The 23,634-nt window shown below is 38.1% G+C and overlaps 1 protein-coding gene across 2 annotated transcripts in view; it reads left to right on the top strand.

Moving 5' to 3' along the window:
- INADL (InaD-like (Drosophila)) overlaps positions 1–23,634 on the top strand; it is a 282,818-nt gene that overhangs the window by 72,017 nt on the left and 187,167 nt on the right. For both annotated transcript variants that reach the window (XM_006773216.2, XM_006773215.2), the window contains exons 17-21: positions 8,966–9,175; positions 13,841–13,960; positions 15,937–16,332; positions 18,169–18,292; positions 22,778–22,952. In XM_006773216.2, the coding sequence (XP_006773279.1) occupies positions 8,966–9,175; positions 13,841–13,960; positions 15,937–16,332; positions 18,169–18,292; positions 22,778–22,952 (1,025 nt within the window). The remainder of the gene's footprint in view (positions 1–8,965; positions 9,176–13,840; positions 13,961–15,936; positions 16,333–18,168; positions 18,293–22,777; positions 22,953–23,634) is intronic.

The following is a 23,634-nucleotide window of genomic DNA, read 5'->3' on the forward strand; positions in this document are numbered from 1 at the left end:
TCCTCTGGGTCTCAGTGTGCTTTTCTTTCCTTCTAGTTGTAGAATTTACAGTCAGCCAGGCTTCCTGTGGTTCTGGATGATGTCCGTATTGTGTTTTTGAGATATTATTCAATTGTTTTGAGAGGCAGCAATTTCCCGGTGTTTATCTATGCCGCCATCTTAGTTTCTCCTACTTTAAAATTTTTTTGTAAAGGATACATAACAAAAGTTACCACAACCATTTTTAAGTGTATAGTTTCATAGTGTTAAGTATTATTCAAATTTCAACTAATGTAATTTTAATAGAGGGTGTGACTTTGCACTTTTATACTACTGTTTGCCTGGTGGAACCCCAGCCATTTCAGGCAGATAATGGGATTTTTAGATAAAAGACAGTTGTGTGATTTGTTTTTGTTTTCCTTACAACCAGTGAAAGTCCTGGGCCAGGGGTGAATGGTAAATGTGTAAACAATTACGGCATAACATACATTTTTCAAGAGATGAAATAGCCAAGGAACATATGTAATATCCAAGAAGAATATCTAGTAGGATACAATAAGGGGATAAGAGAAAGCAACAGTCTTTAAAAAGTCTTTAAGATAGGACTCCCACTTGAACCATTTTGAATATTATGGTGCTTAAAGTAGATTTTTAAAGTACTAATCTATCCCAATATATAAAAAGCCAGGGGCCATCACAACCAAAACAGTCGAACGGACGACTGAACAGCAGGCTGCGTGGGGCGACAAGGCTGGCAGAGAGGTTAGTGAGGGACAACCAAACAACTGAACAGCAGGCTGTGTGGGATGACGAGGCCAGCATGGGGGTTAGTGAGGGACGACCAAATGACTGAACAAGCAGGCTTTGTGGGGGCGACCAAGCCGGCAGGGATTTAGTGAGGAATGATCAAATGACTGAACAGCAGGCTGTGTGGGACAACCAGGCTGGCAGGGAGGGCTGTTGGTGGTTAGGGGTGAACAGGCTGGCTGGCAAGGGGGGCAGTTAAGGGGGACCAGGCAGGCAAGCAGGTGTCAGCGGTCCCAGATTGTGAGAGGGATCCTGGATTGGAGAGGGTGCAGGCTGGGCTGAGGCTCCCCCCTCCCCCGGCCCATGCACAAATTTCATCCACTGGGCCTCTAGTCTATAATAATAAAAGCATAATATGCTAATTAGATCGGACATCCTTCCAGACCAAGCCGAGGCTGTGAGGGAAGTCCGGGTCCCAGGTGCCTGCCAGTGGCTGGAGGGAAGCCCGGGTCCTGGGTGCCAGAGGGAAGCCGGTGTGGGCAGCCGGGGGAAGGAAGGCCTATTCTTGTATGAATTTTGTGCATTGGACCTTTAGTACAGAGTAAAATTACCTGCAAGCTTATGTATTTTTTTCTGCTTTAGGATACATTTTGATCTTTTTGCAGTCTTCTCTGTCCTCTTCTCTCCACTGAACTTTTAATTGCCTTACTTATTGTGCTTACTGTGCTGCTTAGGGACTATTTAGCTGTATGTGTGATGAGTGGAAAAATCTATTCTTAATGCCTAATAGTATTTAGGAAGTAATAAGACACAAGGAGCCAGGAACCATATCAGTTTAATCTATCTTGAGTGCACTGAATGTATTTGTGGGTACTTACTTTGAACATGATGATGTGGTTCTTGGTATGATTAGTATAATACTTGGCTATATTATAAAATAGTTAAAAATGGGGTTAGATTCTGATGAGATGGCTTTCTCATAATTCATTAGAATCATTTAGTTATTGCCTTGTGTTCACTATAAATACATTTATTTCTCTTTCCTAAGGGTAAGTGCTTAGCTTGTTGGTCAAATCAGAAGAAGCTCTTTTAGTATAATTAATTACGTGCCACTTTCTTAAACCAAGACTGTGCTTGAGATTTTAATTCAACTAATAGTCCCTGACATGTCTTTTCTTGCTATCTAAAAATGGCAAAGGGAAAAAAAGGTTGTTTTAAGACTCACATAAGAAAAGGGCAATGTCCTATATATTTTGTTGTATCTTCTGTTTTGATGGTGGAATACCCAGAAAGTTAGAATTTGTGTAGTCAGTGGCCTTTTTCTAATTTCTTAAAAGATATCATTAACAAAAATATATCATACTTGTGCCCATAGTGTATCTCTTTTTCATTGCTGATGCTGTGTTTTGAATTGGCTTTCATTATCCCCTGCTTGTTATAGAGTTTTGTGAATGTTTTGGTAGAAATTAATGACAAATTTGACTCACGATACTCTGTCAAATTTAGTTAGAAGAGTTCAGAGTTGGTAGAATGGATTATAAATGTCATGTATCCAACTTTCCCATTTTACAATTAAGGAAACAGACTCAGAGAAATGAAGAACTTATAAAACTATACACAGCCAGGCTGGCCCCAAGCTGGGGCTCAAAACTTGTCCCTCACTTCTAATCCATACCCATTTTGCCACTGGTGGATTGACTATCTGTCGTCTTGACTCTCCTGTGTATATTTTTTCCTTTAAAGGAAATCTTTGGATTCCTGTTTCCTGCCTGACATTGCTACCAATGGAAATTTTAATTTATGCCAGATGTATAGCAGAGCATCTGAAAATCACTGTCTTTTCCTTAAGACATCTTTCTCTCTCTCTCTCTCTCTCTCTCTCTCTCAAGGAACCCTTCCTTTGCCTTTCTTTATACCCACTTCCTTTTGTTGCCTCCCTCCAGGATGGGATAGTTAGCTATTTCCCATTTAAACTTAGTGGCTTTTCCTCCCTGCATTCTCCCTTTTAGTAACTTCCTCAAGATCTGATTTTAAAAATTTACTTCACTGTTAATTTATTTAGGTTTTAACTCAATGCTTTTTTAGTTCAAATAATAGTGGCCACATTTAATAGAATACTCTTTATGAATAAAATATTTGGCTACTTGCTGCTTTCATAGTTTTCTCTTAGTTGACAATTATTGAGTTTGGACAATTCTCATAAAATACTACAGAGCTAGCTACCTTATGTTATTCAGAAATTAATCTGTATAGATCCTATAAAATTATCTTTCAAACATACTTCCCCATAAGAATAAATATTTGTGGAATGAAGCTTAGTAGCCTAATTATGTAATAGTGTCACCACAGCACTGAATTCATTGGTTAGGAGATCTGTTCATTTGTAGAGCACTTTGTATTTCATCGTTGTTCAAAGTTGTTTTTCTAGTCATTCCCTGGAGTCATTTCACTTTGGTGAGCTATATATACAACAGCACAGAACTTCAATCATATAGCATTAAGACCATATAAATTAACCTTGTTTCCTCTCATGAGTGCGCTATAGGCCAATTTTATATTTGAATAGACTTAGTTGACAATGAGTGTCAAAGTTATCAAAGGTAATTTATACACAAATTTCTATCGGAGATAAACGATGGCCTATCTCCTTACCTTCCTGCTGTGATCTTTAACTTCCTATTACATTACTTAATGTTTTCCAAAGTTTGGGTGTTGGATACAGAATAGATTTTAAAAGAAGAAAAACAAAGTTGTTATTTATTTTGAATCCATATGGTTAAGTCATTGTTACACTGTGGTTTTTGTTTTTCTTCATTGGAGTAGTACTCCAATGCCTATAAATGTTCAATGTCAGAGCAGTCCGTGGTGTCTGTCTCATGTGCCTCTTGTTTTAAAAAATGCCTTACTTCTAATGCACTGGCCACTTTATCAAATGTGACCGCTTTTCTTCCTGTTCATTTCGTCTGCGTCTTTATGTAACATTCCCTGCTGCGTTTCTTGCACCGAGCTTGCCATGCTTGCTTGTCTGTATTTGCAGTTTTCGTATTGGAGCAGCTTTATAGCTAGAGCTCTCTGCCTCCCACAGAGCTCACATTTCAACGGAACCACCTCCCCATCCCAGGTGACGCCCCTGCACTCTGCTTGAGTTTATGTGAACTCTGGTCTCTTTGATCTGTGGGAATGTCCACAAATATTCATATAATACGTTTTACAGATGCTTCAGAAACTTTGAATCCCATCCATTTGAGCATAATGAGTGTCACATGTTTGTATCTGTTCATGTAAATGTGTTCTTAGCTCACCAAATGAATGGATTCTTGAGAAAGTAAACGTAAATGAAAACTCTGGCAAACAAAGTTTACCTGTCCATGCAGCTTGCTGCATATTAAGGAGCTCAGTTTTATACGCTTGGGCAATGGAATAAGTTTATCTTCTGGCAATTTGCCTTCTTTCTACATTCATTCACTCACTTAGCAAATTCTTACCTTAAGATAGAGGAGCACATCCCTTAGTGGCTAAGAGCATAAACTCTGGAACTTCACTGAGTGGTTTAAATTCTGGTTCCTCCATTTATCAACTGTGTGCTTTGGTTGAGTTATTTAATTTTCCTCTGCCTTAATTTTCTCATCTGGAAAGTAGGGATAATAAGGGCACCTACCTCATGTGGGTGTGAGGATTAAATAGGTTCAAATAAGTAAGATGCTTAGAACATGCCCGGCCTGGCAAGGGCTGAGGAAGTATACCCAGTTGACGTTGCTGTTATTGTTGTGATTCATATATGATAGTATACCTTTGACGTGTTTATCATCCACTGAGGAGAGAGAAACCGAATAGATTCAGTCATTTGATATTTCAACTGCTATTCAGTGCCTTCTATGTGGCAGGCACTGTAGTAGGCCCTGGAAATAAAACAGCAAATAAGAAAACCTATTCTTGCTCTCATGAAACTTATTTTTAGTAGGGAAGATGGTTAAAATAATTTCAGTAAAATGTCAAAAATTTTATCATAGGGAAAATGTAAGGTGCTGTGAATACATCTAGCAGGATGACCTAACTTACTCCAGAAGATCAGGGGCAGTAAGGAAAATGTATGATGACAAATGCTGTGCTGGTAGGTCTTTCTTAGGTTTAGAGACAGTGTGTGGGGCGAATGGGAGTGGGCAGTGATATATGTGGGAACAGCGAAAGGAGACCAGACTGCTCTCCAGATCTGAAGTAATTTCTCTGCCAAAAAGTTGGGACCTTGTCCTGAAGGCTGTATCACTGAAGTGTTTGAAGCAGAGGAGGAATTGTGGTCACGTTTTTATTTTTAAAGTCATTCTTTTATCTCCCTAGAAAATAGGCTGATGGAGGCAAGATTGGAGACAGGTAGACTTATTGGGAGGCTGTAGCAGTTGCACAGGCTAGAAATAATGAGAAACTGAATCAAGGTAGTGGCAGTGGAAATGGAGAGACAGGGTCAGATGGAGGAGAGAGATCAAAGTGACTTGCCTTAGTCAGCAACTCAGTGGAGGGGTGAGGGAGAGTAAGTGAATATGTGGGTGTATGGTAATACCACTCAGGGAGGATGGGAGGAGAGGAGTCAGTTTGTCAGCTTGGATCTCCCCCAACATTGACACATCCTGTATCTATATATATAAAAGCCTAATATGCAAAGTGTCCCCTCAGGAGTTTGACTGACCGGGAGTTCGATCGTTCACTGTGATGTGTGCTGATCACCATGCAGTGGCACGGAACAAAGGAAGACCCCGGCCGGCAGCTGGTAGCCACTAGGGACCCTACCTGTGCACGGATTTCATGCACTGGGCCTCTAGTTTATAATAAATATCAAACATTAGCATTACTTTGAGAGACCTCAAAGATCCTTATATCCATTTTTCTTCAGATGTTATTCACTTGTGAGACAGCAGTTAGTTGGGTTCTCTTGGGAATTTACAGCTAGTAGTGAGGAGAATTCAGGTGAGATCTACTTTCTTATATAGTATTCTGATGAAAGTTGGCTGCTCTAAATTGACATTTTACTGAAATTATTTTAACCATCTTCCCTACTAAAAGGCATGTGATAATATATTTTTTTAAAGAGCTGTAGGGAACAACCTTCATCAGTTGTTGAGTTAAAGCAATCAGATGGGATATTGTTAGAATATGTATAATGACATAAGGCTTTTGAATAAAGAGGGGGAAATATCCTTCCAAAGAGCATGGCTTGCATAGTAAAAGATGTGTCTTGTGTTTTGTGATTGGTCTTTAGTGCCCTCTATTGGCTGCTTAGTCTAAAACATCTTGATTCTTGAATACAGTGTTCCTTGCAGTGTTATTTACCAAAATGAGAAAACTTAAGAGATTTTAAACTTGTGTAAAGGAGATAAAAACTGATGGGGACTTAAAAATCTGCCTGGGGTCAAAGAGTTGGATAGAGGTTTTGAGAAATATCCTTATAACATTTTGTTGGATATAACATGGGTATGATATTATGGACTATATTTTCAGAAAATAGACTTTTCTGGTGAGAAGCAGCCTGAATCTGGCTGTGTGTTTTTTTCTTGCCTTTTTAGCATTTTTTTAAATGCAGCAAAGCCTCAGGAATAGTAGCCACCCCAGTAGGCAGTGGCAGCCGCTTTTCCCATAGGGTGGCTGCTACGTGTGATGACCATGACAGGAAATGGCTTTGACTCATTAAAGCCACTTCCTTCAACTGTGTGGGAAATCACACAGTCGGAAAGTCATCCCAGAAAATGAAGCAGCGATTATACACTATGGGCCGTCTTCAAAGGTGGCTTGTCTTCTTTTGAGTGACAAAGGAGCTGCCTTTGGGTTCCCTCCTCCAGGAAAAGTGGTGCTAGATTAGATTTAGTGCTTAAAATCACTAGAGGGCTAAGCCTGAGTCAGTGTTAGTGAGCAAGCACACTTGACACTAGCCTGAGCTCTAAAGAAGACTGGACTTTGTGTAAATAAGTGCTCACCATGACTTTTCCATTGTGTCCTGGCTGCTTGTCCTTTGAAATGTTTCTAATTATTTTAACAAAACCAATTCACCTATTTATTGGGTTAAAAATACTACCATTTGATTTGGTGTTATATGAAACTACAGAGGTCACTCACACCAACCTGGTGAAGTCATTTATTTGCTTTTGGTATATTTTACTGTTGCCGTTTTCTCTAAGAAAGTTGAGTAATTACTAATATGAAGTAATGCTAGCTGCTTTCTGTGCATTTCACGAGGGGAATAAGCTATTATGTAGTTTCCCTTCCCCCCCAATAAAAAAGCTTTCCATCAAAAACTGACATCCTAAATGAAGGACATAATTGTACAGCTTATTTATTAGCGTGTCAAACTTAAAATGTAATGGTTTCATATTTCAAAATGAAAAGTGTGTTGTGATTCATGGTTGCCAGTGACAAAATAGACAGCTCTTTTATATTACTGAGCTGATTGCCTGCTGATACACCACTGTATTTTTTATTTCTTTCTTTTTTAATTTTTTTTTTTGGTTCTTTTCTGTTCTCTTCCTATGCAATAGCTCCCTCTACTTGAAAATATTGGTGTAATTATACTTAAACACTCTGTACTTTGTTAATGAGTTCCCATGACAGTTTGTAATTTTGTTCCTCTTCATAAATACGTGGGGTTAAACATCAGGTCAGGTTAGAAATTTACCAAGACTCTCTTGACTTGGGAGTGGAAAAGCAAGGTTAGTTAAGGAAAGTAAGATCGGTAGTTGGAAGGCATTTTTTAAGGAATTAGCTGTGTAGCCTTTGGTGATTCATATACGGCATATTTGTTTAAAATTCCTTGCAGTACTTGAAAATGAACCTTGGCATCTGAAACACAGAGGCATAGGAAAGTGGGGAGTTCAAGGGAAGCACCAAACACTTCAAACAGACACAGCCTAGAACTTGGCAGATTCTCACTTTGTCAACTCCAAAGGCTTATCATTCTAACGCAAATGTGGCAGTTTCTCTCTACTTGCCAGGGAAAGGTTTAATAGGAACGGTAGTAGGAATCTCTTGTTACTACATCTTGCCTTTATTGAACAGTCTGCATAATGAAACAACAGGAGCAGAATAGACAAACCAAAGCAAGGGCTCCTATTACTGGGATTCTTTGTTCTCTTCCTTACTAAGTCTGAGGTTGGTGATAGTACCATATACCTCCACTATTAGGACAGATTAAGAGATTTTACTCAGAATATTTCCATGTGAATATGTCTTTGCATTCACAATTCTTTATTTCCAATTTCTTCTGTTATTATGGTGCAGGCCAAGTAGCAGCGCATGATGGTCAGAAGTGAGTGAGGTGATCTTGGCAAGTTGCCTTAACTCTCTGACTCTCATTTTCCTTGTGAAATACATGTGCCTGACAACACATCCTACCACGTCCTAAAGTTCATTTTAAGGATTAGTTGAATTAATAATTGTCAGGCACTTAGAACAGAGCCTGACAAAAGTAAGTGCTACCTATCAGTGTTCGTGGAATAAAATTAAAAATAATAGTGGGGTTATGAATTGATTTTTATTAACCAAATGTATTTATGCCACTGTTCTCTTCAGTGCTTAATGAAAAGAAATATGGATGAGAGAGATTTGCACATTGGCTTTGTTCATAAATTCATACTCATTTTCTATGTATTTCTACATATGAATCATTCTCACCTAGGGGTACCTATACTCTGTCATAATTTTAGGTTATGTTACTTTAAAACATACTCTTAAAATGCAGTGGAATATGCCATGGTTTCCATGTCTTTTTTTTTTTTTTTTAACATAAGTGACTTAGCAGGAGGATTTTATAGGAGGAATTCCTAAGAATGGAGCACTATGTAGTACACTTCTCTTGAAGCTTATTGCCCAAGAGCAATAACAGATGGGCTTACCTTTGATCCATAGTGTGACTGTGCTTGAGGATGTCAGAGAATCTTGCCCAGTTGTCCCTAGACCTCTGGTTATTCAACAAAACATGTCACCCAAAGTTGAAAGAAGAAATGTATGTGTATGAAGCACTCAGACATGCAATTTTTGAAAAATTAAGGTTATGTCTTCACCTAGATACGAGCTGATATCTGTGTGGGTGTTTAGAGTGGTAGTGTAATAGATTGTGCCATCTTTGGAAGAACATCACCAGGATGCCAGGCACAGGAAGTAAACAGTTAACTGAGAGTCATGAGTAAACACACACTGTCTGAAGGCTGAATATTTGTTTTTGGAGCTGACTCATCTTTCTTCTTGGTGTGATCATTAGGACCCCTTAGATTCCACAAGATCAGTGATTGTGATTCGTTCCCTGGTGGCCGATGGCGTTGCGGAAAGAAGTGGAGAACTACTACCTGGAGACCGCCTGGTGTCAGTCAATCAATACTGTCTGGACAACACCAAACTTGCTGATGCTGTGGAAGTGTTGAAAGCTGTGCCACCAGGCACTGTCCGCCTTGGCATCTGTAAGCCTTTGGGGGTAAGTTGTTGAATTTGGTTAATGTAGGAGGTGGCAATAGTGTCATAGTTGAGACTATGGATTGTGGAGACAAATGCACCTGGCCGCAAGCCCCTGTTCTACTGCTTACTATATGTGTACCCTTGTGTAAGTTTCTTACCATCCTTGCCTGACAGAATCAGAAGAAATACTGTCTATCTCATAGGGTTTTGGGAATTAAAGATGATATTCAGTAAGTGTTTTAGCACATTGTTACATAAATGCTCCCTGCTAACGTTACTAGTCCTACTACTACCATGTTAACTACCATTTTTATCTTCATCCTTTTAACACAGTCTTCTAGGGTCTTGTCACCTTCCTTATGATGTAAATTAGAATAAGTCTATTTATGCATTTTAACTTTCATTTTGGAATGATGTTGAGATGGCATGATAAGTTGAGATCCAGTTAACCATATCATATGTACTAATAGCAATGAGGTTTTAATATGCTTTTCTCACCATCAAAGTGCCTTGTAACCTTACCATCTAAACTCCTATATGGCCCAGCCATCTTAAAGTCATCTTATTGCATAATCTCATGTACTGGGTCAGGTTACTGTTTATGACTGAAGGCCTCTTTACAGGTGCTATTGAGGTTCCTCAATGCAAAAAAAAAATTGATGATAATTTTCAAGCAGCATTAAAGTATTATTAAGTGCTTACTATATGTCAGTCAGTGTTTTAAGTCCTTTACATCTATTAATTTATTTACAGGACTTTCAGAAGTAGTTCTCTTATTACCCTTGTCACAGATTAGTCAATCAAGACACAGAGAGTTGAGTAACTTATCCAAAGTGATATAACTGTGAAGGGGCAGAATTGGAATATGAACTCAGCAGAGTAGCCTCAGACCCTATGCTCTTAGCCACTATGCTCTATATTCCTGTTTTAATTTGTTGTCACTAGTGTAGTTTGCATGCAACATGCCTGAAACAGTATGGTTAGAGTGTTGGACTGGATTTCAAGAAATCTGGGCTCAGTTTCTAACTTTGCTATGAGTTAGCCCAGAGGGTTTCAAACACAAAAATGTATGATATACCTAAGAGTCACCTGGGAGGTGACAGTTTCCTAGGTTTTACTGTCAGAGTTTGACTTAAGAATTCCGATCCGCTCAAGAATCTGCCTCTTCAATGAGCCACCATGTAATCCTATTGCCAGATTTTGCACTTTGAAAAACATTGCCCTCACAATTTGATAATTAGGTACACCACTTTTCTTCTCTAAGCCTATTTTTTTTACTTCTGAAAAGACTGAATGAATAAGACTAGAAAGCTCCTAAAATCTTTCTTAACTCTAAAATCCTTTTATTTTATGAAGTATATTAACATCCCACAAGTGTTCTATCCTACAAACGATAGATATGTTTTTATATATATATATACATATACACACATATATATGTGTGTATATACACACACACACACACACACACACACACACACGTATATATGTGTGTATATATAGCTATAGATAGATTCATGCATTACATACAGTATTTTTGCATTGGAGAACATCAATTTGACCTTCTATTATTCACATATTACATATGAAGACGTCTATATATTACTATCAGACACTTTAAATATTTCAAAATGGGATACAGCACACAGCTTAGTCAAGTTCTTGACTCTGTACTGTATATTTGATATGTGGGTGTTGCCATAGCTAACATATAACATGAGATGCCTAGTTTTATTTTTGGACAAATTAAGAAAGGGTAAACTTGATATTTTATGGGGACCTCATTTTCTTGGTATTTTAGATTGTAGCAGGAACTTTGTCTAGATTTTCCCTGATGATTACTTGCCTGATTATTTGGCCTACTAGAGGAAATCACAAACCAGTTATGGCCTCTAAGACTCAAACAGCATGACTTGACTTGTCAGCAGCTTAAGGAAGTGTTTCAAGCAGTAGAAAAAAATGGAGCTTAGTACCAGCAGGGTGTGGATTCTTAGGCTATTTCTGGCAGGGGTCGAGCTACAGAAACCTCCGGACCTCAGAGCCTCCCTGTAGAGGGTTTCAGAATGAAATGATTGTGCGATGCACCTCTGTCCAGGCTCCCTTGGTGACCAGAAGGCTTGTCAGGATACTTGGGAGTGGGAGGCCAATAAAGAAATGAGAGAAAGGTCATTTTCAAGACTAACAATTCTTAGTGGAATTACCACTAAGTGATTCCTACTTTAACATCTGGGTTCTTTTAGCAAAACTATCTGTTTATGAGCTGTAAATAGTGATGCGTGGGTCTTTTCTGAGGTGTCTGTCTCTCTCTCATGGTTCATTTGGTGGCCACTTACGAAACCACCTAATGTTTACTGAGCATTTGCACATTCCTCGGCAGAAGTGGGGATGGAGTGTGAATAAAAAGGCCCAAAGTCAGGTTGGGGCGGAAAGATTATGAATATACAACAGGAGAACAAAGTATTTTTTTAAATATATTTTATTAATTATTTACAGAGAGGAAGGGAGAGGGATAGAGAGTCAGAAACATCGATGAGAGAGGAACATCAATTCAGCTGCCACCTTCACACTCCCCACTGGGGATGTCCCCGCAACCAAGGTACATGCCCTTGACCGGATCGAACCCCGGACCCCTCAGTCCACAGGCTGATGCTCTATCCACTGAACCAAACCGGTCAGGGCAAGAACAAAGTATTTTTTAAAAAAGTTTTGTATCGTATATATCTGTTATCTATGTATTTATAAATATTACAGACCTTGTATTTTAGTCATATATAGATGCATATTGTCAATAAAATAATTTTTATGTTAACCGCAAATGTGATTTAACTTCCTTTTCTACAAACTCACCTCAGATGAGCCAGATCCTAAAAATGAATGAACTGATTTTTAAAACTGCATTGTATCTTCAGAACTAACAGAATAGAACTGGCAATAGAGTTCTTGAGCCAGACAGCTATGGTCTTTGCTTCATTCTGTGATTTGCAAGGCCATGTGTCCTTGGGTCACTTACTTACCTCACCAGCTCCCCGCTTCCTCATCTATAAGGTGGGCATTGCCTGGCATGGTGGTTGAGATCACAGGCTCTAGAGCAGCCGTGGGCAAACTACGGCCCCCGGGCTGTATCCGGCCTGTTTGAAATAAATAAAACTAAAAAGAAAAAAAAGACCGTACCCTTTTATGTAATGATGTTTACTTTGAATTTATATTAGTTCTCACAAACACTCCATCCATGCTTTTGTTCCGGCCCTCCAGTCCAGTTTAAGAACCCATTGTGGCCCTCGAGTCAAAAAGTTTGCCCACCCCTGCTAGAGCCATACAGCCAGGGTTCAAATTCTCGGTGTGTAACCGACTAGTTATGTTACACAGGACCAATTACTGTGTCCCTTTTACTCATCTGTAAAATGGGGCTAATAGCCCTAGCTGGTTTGGCTCAGTGGATAGAGCGTCAGCCTGTGGACCGAAGGGTCCCAGGTTCGATTCCAGTCAAAGGCAAATGCCTGGGTTGCGGGCTCGATCCCCAGTGTGGGGCGTGCAGAAGACAACTGATCAATGATTCTCTCTCATCATTGATGTTTCTATCTCTTCCTTTCCCTTCCTCTCTGAAATAAAAAAAAAAAAATTTTAATGGGGTTAATAAGAGCACATATATATTAACAACTATATTAAATGAATTGAATTATTTAAAGTGCTTAGATCTGCACCAATGGTTTTGCTGTTATTTTTAGACACATATAAAATCCTGACCTTATAGGATGTTGTAAAGATTATGCTGAGATAAAAAATAAAATAATAAATAAAATATGAATAAGTTACTGCATTTCAATTCTAACTAGAATGGTAAATTTTTTTAAAAATGTCAATGCAATTTTAGAGATAAAACTAAATTATATATATTTTAAAAAGATTATGCTGAGGTAAAGCATATAAAAATATTTGCCATGGCTTGTGATATGAAGCTAGGACTTGATAAAGAGTGGCTGTTATTACCTGGCACTGATATTGAGATGATAAGCCCCAGAATGGCTGTGTCTCTTCTGATGGAGAGTGACCACACTGTGCCCTTGTTAAAGGTTTTGAAAATCACCCTGTAGACACTTGTACATTTTTTGATAATAAGGTCCATTCCTGGGAAAGTGACTTTTTTCCTTAAGTCATATTTAAAAATAAAAAGTGTGAGAAGGTTTGACTTGAATTTGGCTTTCTTTTTAATTGTTAAAGAAAAATTTGTTCTAATCAAACAAGGTGCATACATTTTATTATGTACTTGCACTTAATGGAAAAATAAGAATTAATCTGAAGAGAGTTTGAAATGAAGGTATTTTCTTGATTATAAAAGTGTTTCTGTGGTTGCCAGAGGGGCGAGGGTGGGAAATGAGTGAAGGTGGTCAAAAGGTACAAACTTCCAGTTTTAAGATAAAATAAGTTGTAAGGATGTAATGTAAGGCATGGTGACTGTACTTAATGCTGCACTGTATATTTGAAAGTTGCAGATGTTAACTAAATTTATTGTGGTAATCATTTTGCAATATATACATATATTAAATCATTTTTATACAACTAAAACTAATATAATGTTATATGTCAATTATATCTCAGTACAAAAAAATAGTTTCATGGTTGACAAAAACATTTCTTCAGTTATGCAGAAAAGTAGAAAATAAAATAAAAATGCTTCTATTTTCAGGAAGATGATAAAGAGGAAGAAAGTCATTATCTTTTACATTCAAACACTAATGAAGACAAGACTGAAATTTCAGGAACAATTCATGATATAAATTCATCTTTAATAATTGAAGCACCCAAGGTATTTAGTACATTTATTTCCCGTTTGAATGGTTTGCTGTGAGCTAAAGTTGCTATAAGGAAGACAGTGCTTGTTACCACTCCATTAGCTAAATATATAGAGTTCAAATAATCCCCTCTCTATCTTTATTATTATTTTTTAAACTGAAATCTTTTCCCTCTTGTATCACATTGCCTCCATAAATGACATAGGCCAGTGTAAGGCATTTTCAAAGAACAAACATACTTTCTTTCTTTTTTTTATTATTATTATTAGTTAAGGTATTACAAATGTGTCCTCATCCCCCCATTAACCCCCACCCTCCCCTCGCCCCGCCCCGCACACTCAGGCTCCCATCCCCCTGTTGTCCATGTCCATTGGTTTGGCTTATATACATGTATACAAGTCCTTCCGTTGATCTGAACATACTTTCTTTTACACTAATATTTCTTAAAATTTTGAGGGTAGAACATATTTTTGAAAATAGACCTGCATTTATAATGATGTAGAAAACAGCTATACAAAAGAACTTCTTATTAAATACTTTCTAAAGAAAGATTTAGTCAACCCTAATTTTTGCTTCAATTTTAGAAGGTTTATTTTAGAGCTTTTCCTTTTTTTTTATTTTTAAAATGAACTGTGCTTATTTTGCTCTTTGCAGTTAGAGTATGGTTTTGCTTTACTTGGTAACAGCTGTCTTTTGATATTCTTTACATAGTTTGTTGACAGTGTCTCAAGCTGACAGATAGTCCATTATATTTCTTAGTGTAGACTTTTTTGGTTAAAACCTCATAAACACATGCCATGTCCAAATATACCTTCTACACACAGCTTTTTTTTAAAAAAAAAATAAGTAGGTTGTAGTATATGGTATACTGTATTAATATACAAGTTTCGCCACAGTGATATTTAGCTGCAAGTAAGGAAGTAATGGGAAAGAATAGATTCATTTCCAGGAATTTATACTTAGTAATACTTAAAATAGGACCTGTCATTGATCCCTTCGAAGGAAAAGGGCATCCTTGTGATCAGCACCTTGATGTCGCTAAGCATTAGATCAAAGTCTCAGCAGCTCCGTAGCATGACCAAAACTCAGCAATGTTCCTGCACGTCTGTGACTATTTAGCTTCAGTTGTATGTACTTGTTCTTCTAACTCGTGAAATATAAATTAATTTAAAAGCACACTGTATTTATTCCTTTTTGTTATATATTTTCAAAGCAGATGAAAAAAATCTATTTATAGTATATTATCAAAGAGTCAAATTCAAAGTAGTGAGACATATGCCTCTTATCTTTAGTTTACGTGGAATGTTTATTTTTTTCCAAGTAGCCGTGATGTCTTTTGAGTTACGTAAGCTTGAAAATCCTGATCTTTTAAAAAAATATATATTTTATTGATTTTTTACAGAGAGGAAGGGAGAGAGATAGAGAGTCAGAAACATCGATTAGAGAGAAACATCGATCAGCTGCCCTACTGGGGATGTGCCCGCAACCCAGGTACATGCCCTTGACCGGAATCGAACCTGGGACCTTTCAGTCTGCAGGCCGACGCTCTATTCACTGAGCCAAACCGGTTTCGGCTGAAAATCCTGATCTTTTAAGTCTTTGCTTTTGTAAGTATTAATATGAAGTGTTTTTGTATTTATGTACTACTTTTTATATGAGATCCATGAGTTAAATATTCAGCGTAGCAGTTTGACAAAATTGCCATTTCTGACTGAGCGTTTTCAGGTGGTTAATGTATAATGAACCTTTTAGAATAGCCATTCACCTTGCCAAGGGCAGATTTTAGCCTCTGATTTATTGTTCGTCCCTTTCCTGGGTGGAAGGTTGTGTGGTAGTGAGCTTGTATTTCTCCGCGTGTGTAATGGAGAGCAGTTCATGTTAACCATGTGTTGGCATGTAGCAACGTCCCTGCAGCTACAGCAGAGGTTACTCTTCCAGCTTTAAGAGGGTGTAGCTTAACGTTTTTTGCAACCTTTTTTTTTTTTTACAGGAATTTAGAGATGAACCCTATTTTAAAGAAGAACTTGTGGATGAGCCACTTCTAAATTTGGGGAGATGTTTCCAGTCCCAACACAAAGAGATAGACAATAGCAAGGAGGCCTGGGAAATGCATGAATTTCTGACTCCTGGATTGCAGGAAATGGGTGAAGAAAGAGAAATGCTTGTTGATGAAGAATATGAGCTCTATCAAGATTGCTTTCCGTCCACGGAGTTGTATCCCTCCTCACACATTCAAGAGGCTGCTCCTGTTCCGTCCATGCAGGAACTTCACTTTGGTACGCAGTGGTTCTGTGACAATGAACCACCTGAGCCTCAAGACGCAAGGTCCATGATGAGCGTATATTCCCCGGAGACACAACAGTATGGCTACAGCACTGAAAACATGGTAAGGGGTGTTTTAAAACAGATCTTCCCTCCCCTGTCTCCTCCCCTTCCTATCCCAGTCACTAAGTCATGAAACTTTAAAAAAATATATTAATGAATCATTTCATAATTAATCATTTTTCCAAGATGTTACTATACAGTGTGTTGCTGTAAGTAAAAGCTCATCTTTTCTGCATCACACAACTTTCAGTTTCAGCCAATAGGCTCCTGTTGCTTTGCTTTATATATATTTTTTTCTTTTGCTTTGCCTTTTTAGTGATGTTTTTCTCCTAATTACCCATTTCAAGGAAGAGGTCTCTTGCCATTTGATTTTTTTTTAAATTCCCTCAGGAAAATACAGTTCTACGTTTCTCACATAGTGTATGTCCAGTCAAATCAAGGCAAATTGATTAAAGATTGTTTATAACTCACTTAACCACACTTTCTCTGTATTATATATGATACTAAATAGAGAGTTGCTGAACTCTAGGAAATCATCTTTACATTTGTGATACTGCCCATTTACAACTGGGCAGGAAAGCATTATATTTTAATAGGTTTGCCCTTGCTATTAAATTGCCAATAAACTTTATCTTTTAGAAAATTAGAGTTAGCTGGTCACCAATTGGGATCATTTATTAGGGACATTTTTTCGTGTTTTTTTTTCCTGTCCCCAATTAGATTCCAAGTAAATGAAAAGGAAGTTATTGTATAGGGATATGCAGCAGTATATTCATTCAGGTACAGTAAGGCGCTCCCCCCACTGAGGTTAACAGCTTCCCTGCAGTGATGTGCAAAGTGTGTTTGCATCTGCTCTTTCACAGGGCAGCTAGGACTGGGTTTCCCCTTTGCCTCCCTTAGACCTCTTCTCCCTTTTACCCTTCTACCAATGCTTGAGGGTCCTTCCGCCATGCAGGGCACTGGACTAGACGTATTTATGGAACCCCAGAGGATTCCTCATCATAGAAGACTCTGGGCAGTCTACCAGAGAACAGATGTTTTGGGATTGTGTGAATAATACCTTGATTTGGGAATAGGTGACACACAGAATTACCTGGTGTGTTGCCATTGACAGTGGTGGCCATGATGTTGTCATTTAATTTTATGCTCATAAAAGTTTTTTTTAAAATCCTATATAATAAAGAGCTAATATGCTAATTAGTCCAAACAGCAAAACGACCATCCGGACAACCTTCCGGATGAAGCGAGGGCCGAGCCCCTTGCACGAATTTCGTGCATCAGGCCTCTAGTATCATAATAAAATACTTCAGTAAAAATTCTACGTCCTGGAAGATTGTGACTTTGGGAAACCATAAAAGATTTGTGTAAAAGGAGGACAAAGAGGAAAGTGTGATAAATTACTGACTGTGCTTATCTTTGGTTTTAGGTTTGGGACACTGAGTGTTCCCCATGCAGATAAGAGTGCTAGGGAGGGTGTAGCAAAGGCTTAGAGCTGTGGAAATTCACCAGGGATTTGGGGATCAGCTATTTACGTGGTGGTCCAGCGGGATCAGGAGGTAGTGTGTCAACCATTGACCTTGCTTAACTGGCTAGATCTTTTATTCCTTGACCTTGGTAAATGTTTATTTAAGTCCACTTATTAATGTTTAGAAAAACAAATTTGTTGTTTAAAAAAATCCAGTATTTAGGGAAAAAACACAGGTTTTTCTAGCCTGTACTCTTGCAACTATTAAGTTACCAGGGTTCATTACTGCTTGCTACAGCATAAACCGTTACTTGAGAAGGCCTGTTTTCAGGGCCAGTTTTCCACTATCATTATTGTCTGTTTAAACTACATTATAGTGTTCCACATTTTATCATAAAGTACTAATGCGTTTCTGTTTTCCTTCCTCTCAAGATGAAAGAAAATTTTGGCATCAGTTCCCATCCCTCCATATCCTCAACTGAAGGAAACAGTCAACAAGGCAGATTCGATGATCTGGAAAATCTTAATTCGTTAACGCAAAGCAGTCTGGAGTTAGGTTTGTGGTTTTTGTTTCTCCTGAACAGAAATTACATTATTTTGCAATCTTTCCATTTTATTTTTGTATGTGATCAATTTTACGTTTCCATTTCATTCATTACGGCGTTTCAAATTTAAATCAGCTTATTAATCTGCTTCCAAATATCTGGAAGAATAACAGTTGTTCATATTTTAACTTAGAGTTTTCAGATTTTGTTTTCTGAGAAGGCTGCATTTTCTCTGCCTCGTTTTGCTTTTTATTATCAGGATGAATTAAAACTAAAACTAATACCCAAGGCTGAATCTGAAATAAGTCTCTACTGATATATATTGAAATCTTTGATGCTATTAAGTGATACTGTTAGCTCACTGAATGGGGTTGTTAAATATTAATAAAGAGAGGCATATTTTAAACATTTATGAAACATTTTTATAGTCATATATTACAGTCAATTTCGGTACATTAATAACTTAGTTTCCATTAAAGAATCCTGAAAGTATCGTGCCTCTCTCTGTTTCCCCCCAGTATTGATTCTTATGTAATTTTGAAAACTTGACTTCAATAAATAATTTTTTTCATCCAACACTGAAATATCAAATGTTATAATATTAGGATCCCTAGGTGAAACTGTTAAATTCTTTCGTAGCACTGGGATTTATAGAGCCATTGTTCAGGATTCATGCTGTCCTTCACCTGTTATGACACTACTTATAGGAAAAACCTTTTTCTATGGGAAATTCTTATGTGTATGGTAATATGTCATAAGGAGAGAGAAAGAACTACAGAAAATTATGTAACAGTTTTATGTAAGTGTAATTTTTTTTGAGAAAGAGAAAGAATGGAATTCTTCATGGTAAAGATTGAAGACATTTGTGAGATAATAACAATGATCAATTCCTATGAGTCAACAGAGGTAATTTTGAATATCTAAGGTTAGATGAGTCTATCCAGTTTTGCATGATGTGTAACTGATCATGACTAGGGGAAAACATGGGAATTTTTTTACCAAAATTCTCTAAGTATACTATTTTTTTTGTTGTTGTTTAAATATATTTTTATTGATTTCAGAGAGGGAGAGAGAAATAGAAACATCAATGATGAGAGAGAATCATTGATTGGCTCCCTCCTGTACACACCACACTGGGGATCAAGCCCGCAACCTGGGCTTGTGCCCTGATGGGGAATCAAATTGTGACCTCCTGGTTCATAGATTGACACTCAACCACTGAGCACACCAGCCAGGCAAGGATATTGTTGTGTGTGTGTGTTAATAAAAATCTACCACATTTTTATAGTCCTCCAATTATTAAATACTTGGGAAAGGTTTAAAGCACCAATTAACAAATAAATGAATTAATAGACCATGTGATTACCATTGATACTTTATAACAATCTTGATACTATTGTGGCTCAGATAATTTTTGGTTGGAGGGTTGAACTGTGCATTGCAGGATGTTTAGCAGCTTCCCTGCCTTCTAACCCTAGATGCCATTGGTACTCCCACCCCTGTCATGATCAAAATCAAAATGTCTCTAGACATGCCAAATGTCCCTTGGGAGACGAAATTGCCACTGCTTTGGACCTATTTATGCCTTATAACATCAGGATTGAAAGGAACAGACGAGAAAAATGGGGTGGGTTATTGTGAGAAGAGGCAGTGGAGTTGGGAAAACTATGGGAAAGGAGATATTCTCTTCATGGGATGATCCAGTCCCCCCTAGGTGACTCCAAAGTTAGCTCCACTGCCTTCTGCTGCCCGTATGTGTTTCCTAGGGCTATTGTAACAAATTATCACAGAATTAGTGGCTTAAAAGAATAGAAATGAATTATCTCTGTGTTCTGGAGGCCAGAAGTCCAAAAACAAGGTGCTGTGCTCCCTCTTAGGGTACTAGGGAAGAACCTGTTCTTTGCCTCTTCCAGCTACTGGTGGCTCCAGCATTCTTTGGCTTGTGGTTGCATCGCTCCATTATCTGCCTCTGTCTTCACATGGCCTTCTTTTCTTCCTGCCTGTGTCTTCTCTTCTTTTTGTCTCTTATAAGTATATCTATCACTGGATTTAGGTCTCACTGCGGTAATCCAGGATGGTCTCACCTCAAGATACTAATATCTGCAAAAACGATTTCTTTCCCCAAGTAAGGTCACATCCATAAGTCCTGTAGCATGGATATACCTTTTTCAGGGGTTCACCATTCAACCTACTACACTGCCTTAATGTAATATTTTGGAAGGCCCTTAGACCTGTAAAGCTGTCTTAGACCTGTATTCACTAGAAAATCATTCATAACCACATGCTTTTAGGAAAAATTTTTGAGAGCCTCCAGAATTCCATGTGGCAGGCATGAATTTTTGGATCAAAGCTAATTATGGGTGGGCTGAGAAATTACTGATGCTGAGTCAATACAGATCTCAGCAGCATACATATTGAGTTAATTCTACTCAATTTCATTTTTCTCTCGAGAGCCCTGCCCAGCCTATGACAGACTGTTCCAGTCCCAGGATCCTTAGGACTTAGCAGTTAACCTGCTGAGTCATCAGGCAGGCCTTTAGGCTTCTCCAAGACTCTTTATTTCTTCAAGTGTAAAATGAACGATTTAGGCTAAGTGTTCTCTAAAGCCTCTTTCAAATCTCTAGCTCTCTGACCACTTTATAAGTAACAGACAATTTTAGATTTATCTAAGAACAATTAATTTAAAAACTGGTTTTGGAGAATCTATGTATAAAGGACTATTCTTGACTCTATACTTTCTCCAAAATTCTGTATCCTCCAAGACCCTATACTCCTCATGGGCTATGAAACTAAGCCTACAAATTAGTATAATTAATGCTATAAAGAATACAAGATAAATTTTAAATCAGTAACACCTTTAGTGTTACAAGATTTCCGAGAGAAATTAGTTCTTTTTCCCAATTTTTGCCCCTACCTGAAGTGTGCCTCCAGTGAACACTGGATGAATTTCTGTCATTGTGCCCAAGAGTCAGGCATACATACTCAATTGCATGCCAGTCTTGTACTGTAGACTAAGCTCTGAAGGGCAAGGCTTATCTCTGATTACATTATGATAGTAGGTGCTCAAGAAATATTTGTCAAATGAGAGCGTGACATGCCGCTTAGATGTGGTTATTTAACAACAAAATAAACCTCCCTTTCGTTCAGTTGCTAAGTTGTACAGAACCTAATCTCCTCTCTACTTGGATTCTTATTGCCATTATTTTTTGTTGACTATTTTTCTGTTCTTGTACCCCACTAAGTATAAGTCTTTTGAAAATGTTTCCCATTCCTCTCCTATAGGCATTAACTTCCATTTACCCGGAATATATATATATTTTTAAGTTCTCTGTTTTTCTAACCTTTGTGCTCCTGTTATGGCCATTACCTAAGAACTGCACAGGCCCTAAAGGACTGGGTTTGTTTTATGGGCTCCCGGGTACTGTGTGTGCTTGGCGAACAGCTTTGTAAAGTGAAACTGTGTCAAGCACTGTGAGAGATGAAAATGTGTGCCTGAAAAAAAAAAAAAAAAAAAAGGAAAGAAAATGTGTGCCTGAGCACCGCCAAGGGTCCATGGAGGAGGGGAGGGGGCAAAGGGCATGCGCAGCCTTCGTGTGGGGCAGGTAATGCAAAGTTTTAGACAAACTGCAGCAACCTGTAAAACCCAGTGCTGTAGTTTAACAGGCTGCTTTTGCCAGCACAGCTGGATGGGAAATAGCTCTGCCAATAGAGCTGGTTTTCTGCTCTTAAGACTCTGGTTTTAGGCCATCCCTCTCAGAATCTTGATCCCACCCCTGGTCCCTCCTCAGTGGAGAGGAGGCAGGCATAAGCAGAGCTGGAAGAGTGAGGCGGGCATACAGATATGACTGCTTTGCAGAAATGCGGGCCCTGGTGGATGGGATAGAGGGTGCTTGGGGTAGGGGAAAGCAACTGAGACTTCCTTTCACACCACCTAAAAGCTAGTTATTTTCACCCCCTCATCAGATTCTCTGTTGCATTACCAACCGATTAGATCCTGATTCTGAAGTTTCTAGATAAGATAAAAAGCAGAAGTCATAGTGAGTTTATTAGGAAATTTGTTCAGTATGAAAAAATGGAGAGTTTAGGTGATGCTTATAGGAAAATCTAAAAGACTATATCTCTTATAGATTATTTCTAATTTCCTCCAAAATATGCTATAGATGTATAGGCTGAAGGGAGGCATTTGATGTATAGTTAATCATATTTGAACATGCACCCTGGGTATTATCCCTGACCAGAATTGAACCCACCAACCTTCAGCGTATGTGATAATGCTCCATCCAACTGAGCCAGACCAGCCAGGGCTCTGGCTTCATTTTTCACCATAGTACTTGTCATCATCTGACGTATTAAATATTTTACTTATTTACTTTAATATAAATAAGTTTTCTTCCTAGAAGGGACTTGCCCTTGATAGAGGCTCCTAACCATTTGTTGAATGAAGGAAGGATGAATGAAAGCATTTTGTGTTCACTATTTCTTGGTTTACTCTATAGGCATGATGATTCCAAATGATGTCCAAGGTCCTGGCTTGCTTGTTGAACTGCCCGCTATGGCTCAAAGAAGGCAGCAAGAAGATCTGCCCTTATACCAACTCCCCAGGGCCCGAGTTGTTTCCAAGACCTCAGCACACACAGGAATGTTGTCTTCCAGATACACCACTGATGCATAGTATGATTTCCTTTTCTTTTACATTATAAAATAGTTCTTTTTCATCTATAAAAATGAAACAGATATAATTATGGTGATACATTTGGAAAATACATAAAAATACTTTGAATAAAATCCACTATATTAGACAATATACTAATTGTCTAGTTATATACATACATAAAATTATGCCTTATATACAATTCTGAATTCTTGCAGTTGCATGCAAAATGGATCACATCGAGTATTTGCTTAGAAAATAGGAGGTTAATAGTTTATTTTTAACAACTCAAACTAGGAATATGTGGACAAATGAGGGAATGGATTTAATAGTTAGATCATCTATAGGAATTGGTGTCTGATAACATGTAGGAAGTGAGAGGGACTAGTTGATGATGATTCATGTTCCTGGATTGAAAAACCAAATGGATAGTGGGACCATTAGTTCTTCGACATAGATTATAGAAGCATAAATAGGTTGGAAGGGAACGAATGAGTTCAGTTTGAGACATATTGAGGGTTTAAGTATTCATAGGACAACAAAGTGAAGTGGAGTCAATTGGATCCGTGATTCTTGGGATTAATGTTGAGGCTGTCTTGACATGGATAATTGGGAACAAGATCAGGCAAGCACTGGTGAAACTCCTGGGTTTGAGTAGCCTTTCATTGGAAGTTCAAGGAATAAGAAGAGCATAGGGTCAAA

Source organism: Myotis davidii, unplaced genomic scaffold (assembly GCF_000327345.1).
Source record: "Myotis davidii unplaced genomic scaffold, ASM32734v1 scaffold205, whole genome shotgun sequence".
Taxonomy (NCBI): domain Eukaryota; kingdom Metazoa; phylum Chordata; class Mammalia; order Chiroptera; family Vespertilionidae; genus Myotis; species Myotis davidii.